This window comes from Nyctereutes procyonoides, unplaced genomic scaffold (genome assembly GCF_905146905.1).
Source record: "Nyctereutes procyonoides isolate TBG_1078 unplaced genomic scaffold, NYPRO_anot_genome, whole genome shotgun sequence".
In the NCBI taxonomy this organism is placed as follows: domain Eukaryota; kingdom Metazoa; phylum Chordata; class Mammalia; order Carnivora; family Canidae; genus Nyctereutes; species Nyctereutes procyonoides.
Genome location: NW_026575140.1, coordinates 33,759,050 through 33,771,056, shown reverse-complemented (window position 1 = coordinate 33,771,056; position 12,007 = coordinate 33,759,050). Strand labels below are relative to the sequence as shown.

At 50.2% G+C, this 12,007-nt stretch overlaps 1 protein-coding gene and 1 long non-coding RNA gene across 2 annotated transcripts in view; one reads left to right on the top strand and one right to left on the bottom strand.

Moving 5' to 3' along the window:
* The first annotated feature begins 279 nt into the window (after positions 1-279).
* SLC1A7 (solute carrier family 1 member 7) overlaps positions 280-12,007 on the top strand; it is a 42,709-nt gene continuing 30,981 nt past the window's right edge. Inside the window, exons 1-2 of the mRNA XM_055307142.1 lie at positions 280-429; positions 5,889-5,968. Coding sequence (XP_055163117.1) covers positions 295-429; positions 5,889-5,968 — 215 coding nt within the window. The 5' untranslated portion in view covers positions 280-294. The remainder of the gene's footprint in view (positions 430-5,888; positions 5,969-12,007) is intronic.
* LOC129497903 (uncharacterized) lies at positions 5,813-11,953 on the bottom strand. The gene is made up of 3 exons (XR_008662008.1): positions 11,663-11,953; positions 8,145-8,404; positions 5,813-6,404 (listed from the first exon to the last, which is right to left on the bottom strand). It is a non-coding gene; the product is annotated as an uncharacterized LOC129497903 (long non-coding RNA).

Sequence of the window (12,007 nt, the reverse complement as noted above, 5' to 3'; positions counted from 1 at the left end):
CCTGTTTGAGAGGTGCACTGGGCTTTGAGGTCCAAACTCCCAGACCACATGGCCTGCTCTAATTTCCCAGGCCCTAATCTGTCCCTGGCTCCTAATGATGCAGCTGGTAATAGGATTGTGGCTTCCCTCTGGGGCAGCTCAAAGGCCATGGCTGTGGGGCTGGTGACTGGTGCTTAGCAACTCTGCCCACCTGCCTGCTGAGCAGCTGGAGCCTCTGGCTGGGACCCTGTGCCCTCAGCTGGCCTCACGTGCATGGAATGGTGCTGTGCCCCGTGCCAGCAGGCTGGGCTCACCATGGTGCCAGGTGCCATCCTGGCACGAGGGAGGGACGTGTGCAAGCGAAATGGCCTGCTCATCCTGTCTGTGCTGTCCGTCACCGTGGGCTGCCTTCTTGGCTTCTTCCTCAGGACCCGTCGCCTCTCACCACAGGTCAGCCACCCAGAGCTTCTCGGGGGGGCTCCGTGGAGGAGGGGTATGTGGGCCCTAGGGATCTGGGAGTCACGGTCCCGCTCCATGGCTCATGGATGACATGATGGTGGGGAGCCACTTTGCCTCTCTGGGTCCTCGTCTTCTCATCTGTAGCAGGGGTGCAGGACTAGAGCGAGATCTGATAAAACGGTGGAGGAAGTGGTTACAGATGGCATCACCAGGTGAGCGAGAGGCCAGGACGTGGCGTTAGGATGACCACAGGGTGAAGAGGCACGGGAGCGGGAGCCGGGGCCTGGGAGAGCGTGGAGCAGGCATCAGAGAGTACCTCCTACAGCAGCCCACACAATAGAGACCCAGGAAGGTATTGGGGGCAGAAGAACAGCTGGAGCCAGACGCAGGCCCTTAAAAGGTTTGGGTGCATGTGGAGCAGGCTGTTCAGGGCAGCCAGAACACTCACTCAGGGCCCTGGGGAACTGGCACAAGCACGAGCGGCTTGGGCAGGGGCTGAAGGGGCCAGATCTCAGCCTGGAGAGATCATCTGGTGCTGAGTGCAGGATGAGGGAGTGGTGGGACAGGCAGGGGCCGGGTTAGGAGGTGGCTACGTGGGGGAGACCTGACAGCACCTGGGAGAACTGTCTCCAAAAGAGGAGTCTCCAGGATGTGGCAGCGGATTGGATGCGGGGCTGGGAATCAGGGCAGGTTTCCTCCCCAGTCCCCACCCCTGGGGTTCTGGCCTGGGCAAGGCTCCTTTCCCTCTTGGGACCAGTCTCCCACAGGACAGGGAGGGACGCTCACATGGCACTGAAGGAAAGATGATGCTGAGCCTTGTTAAAACAGTAAGGGTTGCCGGGATAGGTGTCAAGACCGTGGGAATAGGGGAAAGAGATCAGGCCCAAGTCTGAGACGACAATGACGGACAATGACGGCTGGGGACTCACAGCCAATGAGTCTGGGGGGGGGGGGCAACCAATAGACAATTGCTAAGAGGAGCCGTGGAGGGTGGGGAGCTTCTGCTGAAGTTAGCGAGGGGGTATCCCCCATCCTCCCTAAACTGATGTAGCACAAGTTTTGCTGTGACTGGGCCAGGCAGGCCAAAGACAAGGCCCACGGATGAGTCCTGGCCAAAAACAGGGCCCCCAGTAGCCAGCCTAATGTTTGTTCAAGGAGAAGTGTTTGTCAATGGGCTCCTGGAAGATCCCTTATTTCATAAAATTCCTCTTCCTGCAGCTCACCCACACCTAAAGTGATTGTCACCTGGGGCTCAAGGCATCCAATGTTGCCTTTCCTGAAAAGGGAAACAACCCCTCCCTGAGAACCCAGGCCCTATGACTAGAGTAACACTATTGAGGGCTGGCCCTAGGCAGGATCCTAGCTCCTTTCTGGGCCTCATTTTCCTCATCTGGAGTGTGGGGCACTAGATATCTACTAGAATTGTTGTGAGGATAAACAAGCACTCATCAATGCCTGGCACACAAGGCACTGAGGGGCTGGTACTTGCTCCTCCCTCCTTTATCTACCTGTCCAAGTCCTACCTGTGTCAAGAGCCAGCTCATATTCCATATCTTATAAAAGTTCTTCCAGATCTGCCCCCACCTGATATAATACTCTGCTCCCACGCTCGCCCCCTGCTCAGCCTTCCACCGTAACCAACTGCTGGCTGTCCTGCTTCAGAGGCATTTGTGCAGGTGTCCATCGCTCCCATCAGATTTTGACTTGCTGAATATCACATGTTTTTGCATGAGCCAAAATGTGAGTCTAGCTCAGTGTTTGTCACAGAGAGAAGCTGAATTAAACCGGCCACGGCACAAGCAATCTGCAATCTACTTTCTTTAATTTTCCTGAGCAACAAAAAATATATTTCCTGCAGGAAGATTATTTTGTGAAAACAAATTGGAATGCTTATTATTAAAAGCCAAGCTCATCTGGGGCCTCTTTTGCCAAAGCTGCCTGCCCCATCTGCTTGGAAATGCAAATGTGTTCAGGTCTGGATTAACCTGCCAGATAAACTGAAGAAGGGATGTGGAGTCTTAGAACAGTTATTTGGCAGGAATTGGCTTTCTCAGCATCTTACTTTGAAATCCAGGAGTTGTTTCTATGATCTTGGCCTGTGACTCAGAAACTAAACCCTTCTTATTTTATAAGCTTATGCAACAGGCAAAAGTCGTAAACAATTTGGAAAATGGAAGAATGTCCTACTTGTGAAAAGAATTTACAAAACCACAAATTTTATCTTTGGAAATAGTATCTCATTTAAAAATATAGATCATTTTGAGGGGCACCTGGGTGGCTCAGTCGGTTAAACATTCATTTCGGCTCAGGTCATGATCGCTGTGTTGTGAGATAGAGCACCATGTTGGGCTATGCACTGGGCATGGAGCCTGCTTCAGATTCTCTTTCTCTCTGTCTCCCTCCCCTCCCTTCACATGCACGTGCACTCTCTCTCTTTCCCCTTCTCTAAAAATAAATTTTAAAAAAAAGATAGTTTTAAAAAAGATTTTATTTATTTATTCATGACAGACACAGAGAGGCAGAGACATAGGCACAGGGAGAAGCAGTTCCTCTCAGGGAGCCCGATGTGGGACTCAATCCTGGGACTCAGGATCATGCCCTGAGTCAAAGCCAGACGCCCAACTGCTGAGCCACCCTGGCATTCTTGAAATAAATATCATTTTAAAGAGTTTCAGTGAAACCATAGTGAGTTTACAATTGCATTCATTTTCCTTTCCTTCCTGGAATTCCACTAAAATTATAGTAATGGGATTTTTTAAACATGTAAACTCCCAAGAGAATATAAAAGGAGACAATTGAGAAAAGAAGTTGAGGGAGTACCATAGGAAGTGGATAGAGTTGAATGATCTCTCTTAGTAGAGCATAGGAAACTAAAACTTGAATCTATAGAAGCAGATACCAGGTCAGTTTGGCTTGGAGAATTCCAGAAAGGTTCTGCCCTTGAAAGTGCACAGAGCTACAGGAGGCCACATGACATAAGGAGGTGAAGTCAGGGACATTGGTTGGAACTTTGAAATTGGAGCAGTTAGTTAAGCCTTCCAATTCATGTAATTAGGGGACTCCTCATCCATCCTTCTCTGCCTGCCCCAAGGAGCCAGAGAAGCGTGACCTAGGGAATAGGTGACCTGTGTGTGTTGGAGTCAGGGAGGTGATGAGGCACATGCATCCCACAAATTAGCGGACATCTGCATTCGAGGGTGGGATCCCCATAAGACTTGTCAGCTAGGCTTAGGCACAGCCTCACCCCCTAGTTGGGGCTAAGAAGAGACTTCTTACTGAGCCTCAGGGAAAAGATCTCCAAATTCTGCTATAAAGGGGATTCCTCACCCATCATATCCAGAGTAAAAAAGTCAGACTGTCACCCATCACTTTTCCTTGAGGGACGTCCCTTGACAAGTTCCACTCATGCACACAGAAATTTAGTGCCTCACACTTACATATGAGCAGAAAGCCAAAGTCAAAGCTTCTAACAGAAACACAGAGACTAAACAAACAGAAAAGATGGTCTCTAATGAAGCAGAGACAATGCAGGAAATAGAAGAATAATTTTAAAATCTTGCCTTAAGTTCTTCAGAGATGTGAGAGAAGATATAGTGGCCATAAAACAGAACAGGATGTGAGATAAAAATGTCAATAACTAGGATAAAGTTGCAAAAATCTCCCAGAAAGTAAAGCAAACTGAGATGAAAATAGAAGAAAATCAGAGGTGTCCAACATCCAAACTCTCTAATTATTTAGAGAGAGCTAACAGAAAAAAATGGAAAGAAAAATTTCCGAGAGCATATTTCACTTTTTTCAGAAGTGAAAAGTATGCACAGCACTCTGAATTTTCTTTTTAAAAGAAAGAAAGAAGAAAATCTCATGCTGTGGTACATCACCATGAAAATTACGGAAAACTGGAAATTCACTGATAGTCCTTAAACGGTTCTGAGGGAATAAAACAAGTCTCCACCAAGGAATAGGAAGAATGGCTCCAAACACATAAGTGACACTAGAATCTAGAAGACAAAGGTAAATGCCTTTGAAATTTGGAGGGAAATTTCTTTCAAACTAAGAATCTTAAATATGGCCAGACTACCAGAGGTAAGAGTAGAATAAAGGCATTTTTGCTCACGTGAGGACTCAAAAGTTTCTCTCCCATTCACCCTTATTTTGTAAAGATTTTCTGGAGCATTGGAAATGATAGTAGAATAGGACAAGGAGGCCTGATTTCTGGTCCTGCATTGTCACTGCTAAGTTCTCTCTGTCTCTTGGCTCAGCTGGACTAGAAGATCTTTAAAACCCCTTCTCAGTACCAAAATTCTATGAGTTGGGCTTTTCAAAGTATTAGATCATTAACCAAGTGTTTAGCTTTGGTTTCAAAAAAAAAAAAGAAAAAAAAAGATGGTTGCAAGTACAAAAATTTAACTTGGTTGGTGCTTGAAAGTCCCTGCAACTGGCCTCACCCCACATTACCCTCAGGAACATGACCTCAAGCTAGGTTTGCCAGAAATAGCAAAACTGAATTAAATTAAATTAAATTAAATTAAGAAATTTAAAACCCACAAAACAACAAAATTTGTTGTTTATCTGAAATTCAAATTTAACTGGACTTAGTGGCCTCTTCTACTTCAGCTGTAGGTTCTGGTCATGAGACTCTGGAGACAGCTGATGGGGGGCACAGACTGGGTTCCCTAATCTAAGGCCTCATGGATGGGCCTGTGAGGAAGTTGAATACAAGAACTTTGCCCGGTAGGAGCTCTTTATTCTGGGTGATGTCTTATCAGCTGCATCCGATTCTCTCTCCTTCAGCATTTTAAACGTGAGGATGCTGCTGGGGGCTGGCAAGAACCTGCGATGGTGTGGGGAGGGAGAGGGGAAGGCTCCAGAGAAGGGACCCGGTGCAGGAGGAGACACTGACTCAATGCTGTGCTGAGTCAGTCTCTTCGTAGACTGACTGAGACCTTCTCCAGGGCAGGAACCCTGCCTCATTCATTCATGATGCCTGGCCAGCGTGGGTTGAATAATGTGTGAACAGTATCCGGCTCTGCCCCCTTGCCGCTTCCTGTCGGCTCCAGGAGACACACTTCCAGCACAAGTGGGCAGGTGAGCAGTGCAGAGGTTAGGGAGGGGCGACATTAGGGTGATTACTGAGCCTTATTCTCATCCCCAGGCTCTGCAGGGTGCTTTATGTGCCTCCCTTCATGTAAGCCTCCCAACATCTTACAAAGTGAAAACTCAGAAAGGTCGAGTAACTGGCCTAAGGCCACACAGCTAATTCTAGGGGGTCAAGATCAGAAGAACCCAAGGCTGTTTGGCTCCAAAGCCGGCACTTCTTCCCGGACTCTGCAGTCCAAGTGCTACACAGGAGCGCTCGGGGGGGGGGGGGGGGGAACAGGGCTTTGAAGACCGTAAAGAAACTCTGAAGTCAGTGCCACCTGCTCTAACCCCAGTTCCTCCTGTATTTACAGGAAATTAGTTATTTCCAGTTTCCTGGAGAGCTCTTAATGAGGATGTTGAAGATGCTGATCCTACCACTGGTGGTCTCCAGGTGAGGAAGGGGCAGGTGTTTGTCTGGGAGGTCAGGGCTGGCAGGGGAGAGGGTTCTGTCCGGACTCGGTAGGCACCACGCTCTGGCTGTGGGGGGCTGGCCTGTGACCACAAGCCCTGGGAACAGTGTGACTGTGGGGTCTCTGTGGTCACTAGGATGTGGCACAGGCCATAAGTTGGTGGTCCCGCTTATTCCAGTGCCGTTCAATGGACTTTTCTGTGACTTGAACAAATGTTGTGGTATCATGGGACATGACCTGACTCCCGGATAGCTCAGGACCAGGGAGGGCAGGGATTGCTTCCCAGAGTGGGGCTCTCTATGGTCACTGCAGCAGTACGTGGGGAAAGACCAGGGAGGCGCTTGTGAGATGATATCTTGGCTCAGCTGTGCAACCTTGGGCAGGTTCCCAGACTCCCTTGAGCTTCAGTTTCCTCATCTGCCAAGTGAGAATAATAACGCCTTACTCCAAGTGGTTGTTGCAAGGACTGCCTGGGGCTATATAGATTTGCATGTGCTAGGTGTTGGGGGCGCAGGGGCCTGGGTCACAGGTGAAGCTGGGGGCAGGGTGTTCTTGCTCAAGCATGAAAGGCCTTGTAAGCAGGCTAAAGAATTCACACTTTACTCCCTGAGGGAAGACCCCTGGAAATCATTGTCCCCTGCCACTGACATGCTGGGCCACCTAGAGCCAGCCCCACCCCTCTCTGGGCCTCAGATTTCCCCATGTCTCAGGACCTGGCCGCTCCAGGAGTTGAGAGCCCTTCTTTGCTCTGAGGCTGCGGGTTGGGAATCCTCACCTCCTGGGACTTCTGTGCAGGGAGGCTTGTGGACACACCTCCGAGTCCTGTGTGTGTGTTGGTTGGGGGGTCGTGGGCTCTGTCCCCTGAGGCAGGGACATCCTGAGCAGTGAGCTGGCTCCTCCCCCGCTTTCCTTCCAGTGCAGGAAGGCCTGTTCATGGTCCCCTCTGCTCCGCTCCCTTGGGGGACAGGCGCTTTGTCAGGTACAGCTCAGCTTCACTTCCCACAGGCAGCACGTAGGGCTCTCAGGACTCAGCCTCCAAGGATCCTGCTTGAAAGGCTGCCTCTCTCCCTCCAAAAGCTTTCCCTGACTCCGCAACCCGCTCCAGTTGTTGTCTCTTTATGCATCTTTTGAGTCATTCACCGAGTCAATGAATCTGTGAGGATCACCAGTAGCTCTCATGTTGCTAAATCCAAAGGCCACTGGGTTCCTGCTCTCCGTGACTTTTCTCCACAGCAGCTGATGCACTTGACAGAGCAGCTGATCTCACTTTGGCTCTTGAAATCCTCCTCCAGCTGCCTCCTCCCCAGTCCCTCTTCCTCTACTCGACTTCTGCTGACTTCTGCTTGTGTGGTCACTTCTCAGGACTTCCCCGCCTCAGCTTTGACATTCCCCCTGCAGACCCAGAGCTCCCAGGTACAGACCCACCCACCGTGGGGGCCTCTCATCTGAGCACCACCTCTCCCCCATCTGACATCTCCCCTGGATGTTTAACAAGTGTCTCAAATAGTGTAAGCAATTTGAGATTATACCCTGCAAACCAGTTCCTTCTCCTGTTTCCGGCAGCATCATTCACCCAGCTCTTCGCACCCTTTCTTATTCGCTTCCCCCGCCCACTACCAGTCAGTGATCAGTAACTGCTCTGGCTCTTCCTCCGGAATCCAAGCCAGCTTCATCCCCTCCACGCAGGGCCCACACTCCGCAGTCACCTCAGTGGCCCTCTTGCTTCTGTTCTTGTTCTCCACCCACTCTCCCACTCTGACCTCTGGAAGGGCCCTCTGGGCTGTGCTTTTCATGAACCTAAAACCCACTGATGGCTGCGATAGCATTTAGAACAAACCCTTCCACCCTTACCTTGGTCTCGGAGGCCCTGCACCATCCTCCCCTTCCTGCACTGCACTTCATCCCAGGCCCCACTCACTCTGGTCCCGTTGGCCTGGTCGACCAGACCAACCCCTCCACCATCTCAGGGTCTCCACACATGCTGTTCCTTCTGCCTACAACACACTTCCCCACCATTTACGTCTCTTCCTCCTCTTCTTCCGTTAGATCTCCATTTCCACATCCCTGTCTTAGAAAGGCCTGCCCCACCCGTCCCCACTCAACACCACCCTCACTTGGCCTCACCAAGCCCTGCTCCCTTCTCTGCATAGCACTCACCATACTTTGTTATCCTGTGTGCATTCACTTGTTCCCTAGTTCCTTCAACTCCCACAGGCCTGCACACTCTGTAAAGGCAGGGACAGTCTTCCGTAGAGGTTCCACTCTAAGTCTGGCCGAGTGCCTGGTGCATAGTCAGTCTCCTTAACACTTGTCAGGTGAATTGGGGAAGCAATCAACAATCATGTGTTGTGTTCCCATGGTGCTTGGCCCTGGAGATACAGAGCCGGCTGAGGATCAGTCCCCGAGGAGCTCATGGGCTGTGAGGGAGATAGACGGGAAAACACAAGGTTACAGGACGTCTACACAAGTGTGTTCATGGAGGAAGCACAAGAGTCTTTTTCTCTCTACCACCCCCCACCCCCACCCCGGCCCCAGGTTTCTTCTGATATAAGTGCAGGACTCCTGTCAGGCAGCTTTGCTGACCTTGACTGTTGACCATCCTAAATGCCTGGGCATTGCTTCTTAGAACAGAAACACCTCACAGACAGAGGCTCTGGCATGGACCTGGAGTCACACAGGTCTGGGGTCCTGCCCTGGCCCTGCCATTGCCTGACTGTGTGGCCTTGAGCACATCATTTAACTTTTATTATTATTATTTTTTTCATTTAACTTTTAAAAAGTCCTGGAGTCAAGGATGCCTGGGTGGCTCAGTTCGATCGAGCATCCATTCTTGATCTCAGCTCAGGTCTTCATCTCAGTGTTGTGGGTTCAAGCTCCATGTTGGGAGACTACTTAAAAAAAAAAAAAAATCCTGGAGTCAGAGTCAAAAGCCAGGGTCCTGGACCTGCTTCTGCCACAATTATTACGTGATCTTAGGTAAGGCACCCTCACTCTGGGCCTTGGTTTATCCAGCTTACTTAGTGACTAAGGGCCTGTCTAGCTCTCCAAATCCTGGCTCTCAAACCCAGTCTTTCTCCACCAGATGAAAGTGCTTTCTCCTCGCCGGGAACGGAATGTGGTATTAACTTGAGAAAAGCCAGTGTGTGTTCACACATTTCCTTTGTTTATGATACAGTTTGGGCTGGTGCAGAGCAACCGTGTCACTGAAAAATGGAAGTGCTTTAACATTTTCCTGCTAAGGGAGAATTAAACCTTCTTGGGGTGGGGGGGTAGGAATTAGACATTTCTGAGTCCTCAATCCTCCATCCCTGACCTCGTCTTCCTTTGGCTTTAACTGGTTGGTAATCCATCCATCAGCCAACGGTCCCCCACAGTTTCCTTTCCTCCTGGCCAGTTCCGGGCTGGCGATCCCGGTCCTCAAGGAGCAACCACTCTGGTGTGGCGGTCATCACTTAGGGCAGAGCAAAATCTCCAGAGCTGCTTTGATAATTCAGATGTCAGGCTTCATACCGGGCTTACTAAACCAGACCTGCCAAAGGGGCCCAGGCAGGGGTTTGCTTTAAACTTTCCACAAGTGTTCTAATGGTTCAACAAAACGAAATGAAACAACCCTAATTTCTTGGAATCAAGCATTTGGGTGGATGGCTAAAGAGCTTGGTGTGAGGGCTACTGCTCCTCAGTCTCTGGGAGCTCCAGGCTGTAACCCCAGGGCACAGGGATTTTTCTGCAGTATAATCGCTCCAGGGCAGCAGGAGGATCCATATTAAGGCACACTTGCTTCTAGTTCCAATAACTGGCAATTCTGAGGCCCAAAGGCCGGCACCCATGATTCTAGATGCTCCCACCTCTTTTCCAGCAGAACCTGCCACCCTATTCTTACTCCAGGTCCCTGGAATCAGGCTGGTTACCTCATTGGTCCCTTAGTGTGCCACCTGCTTTTCTTCTTCATGCCTTTGCTCATGTTGTCCCTTCTTCCTTGAAAGACCTCTTCTCTTCCTAAAGTCCCGCTCTGCATTCAAGGCCTAGCTCAAGATTCTTTTGAAGTCCTCCCAGCTTTTCTATGGATGATGACCTGTCCGCACCGTGGATGCTGCCCATACCCTGGATGTACTCAGTATTGTTAGTGAAATGAATTCACAGTCACAGCTGGCATACTGCATGACAGGGTACAGACCCCCTGTTTTTATATAGTAGTGACATAGAAATAAATCAGCATTCTGATCTGGACTAGCCACTCCTACTGCTGGCTAAGAATTCCCTCTGCCAAGATCACCAGTCACCACGGCCCCTCTGAGGAGAAGGACTAGATACATCCTGGTGTTGTTCTGTGAGATCCTGGGAGGGGCGTCAGGTTCATTTTCTCCCTTGCCAATGGTGGTGGTCAAGGTAACAGATTTTTGCAGGAGATGAAAAACTAATAGACAAGCAAAGAGGGATGATGAGATGTAAAGAAGTCTGGGTAGTAATGGTGGAAAGGTGACACAAAGGATGAAAAGACCCTGTGCCAGCCTTAAAGGGTCTCACCATCTGGCAGGGGCACAGTCACAGAGACACTTTGTTTTAGAGAAAGTAGGCCCAGCTAGAGGGAGTTAAGGCCAGCAGCTTGGGTTGGAGCCCAGCTCAGGCAGTCTGCCCACAGTCCTGCATCTTCCAGCTCTTGGACATCTTTTCTCTAGAATCCACTCCAAAATGGCACTGGCCTAAGCCCCCTCCTCAGAGGGCACATGACAGTCCCACTGAGGGCCACCTCCCATGGGCCTGGTGTGGCTTCATAATCCCCAATGAGTGTGGTGAGGCCCCAGTGCCGGCAGGCATGGCTGAGAATCTTCAGGACACTCCAGGGGAAGAACTGGGGCTTTGGAGTCACTCACTGGGAGTGTGAACCTAACCAAGTCTCTCAGCTTCTGAGGCTTAGTGACCTTCCCTATGAAATAGGAAGAACACCCATCTCCCTTCTGAGAATGAAATAAGATGTCCTTGGAGCACCCAGTGTAGCTCCTGATACATGATAAATGCCACCTGTTTTTTTCTGACTCATGAAAGCTTCATCAGGCTTCTCCCAAGGTGCAGATGAGATGTTTCATGAAACCCTCCACCTCGGTTTCTGCTCTCAGGCAATCCCTTCAGGTGACCCCTGCCTTCTTCATGCTTTTATTTAGTACCTGCAGCGTACTCGTCACTCCCTCTGGGAAGCCTCTCTGGGCTCAGGCACACTTGGGAACACTGATACACACCTGTGTGCTGCAGTCCTGCATCTCAGTCCTGCACACCTGTGTTCTCAGCGGCCTTCGCAGGAGGATAGACTAGGTACCCTGTGTGTCCATGTGACACACACATGTTGCCTGTGCCCAGAGCCATCCCCCATGCTAGGGCTGTCAAAATCGCCTCATCCTCCAGGAATGCCTAGTGCTCACTGCCTCTTGCTTTCCTCTGCCCTCACATTTCTGCCACTAGTCAGAGGATAGCCTTTGCCTGTCTCCCATCCACACACATATCCCTTGCTTCAAACAGGGCACAAATGTAGCAATTTCACTGACAGTCGGGAGCAAGATCATGCTCGAGGATTATACTGAGAAGTATAAGCCCTTCAGCCATCTCTTGGTTCCGTCTCTCTGTATATTAGTTACCGATTACTGTGGATCAAATTACCACAAACTTAGCTCTATCTTACCTACCACTTTCCATAGGTCAGAAGCCCAGGCCTGGCTCAGTTGGATCCTCTGCTTGGGGTCTCAGGAGGCCGCAATCCAAGTGTAAGCTGAGCTGTGTTCTTATCTGAAGGCTTGGCCAGGGAAGCATCTATTTCCAAGCTCATCTGGGTCATTGGCAGAAGTCATTTCCTTGTGGCTATTTGTCTGAAGGCCCTGCTTCTTAACGGCTATGAGCTGGAGGCCACCCTCAGGTCCTAGAGGCTACCGGCAGTTCCCTGCCTTCTGGCTCCTTCCAAAGGCAATTCCCCAAATGGCTTTCTGCTTCCTAAGGCCAAGAGGAGGATCTCTCACTCTCCAGCCTTCTGAGAC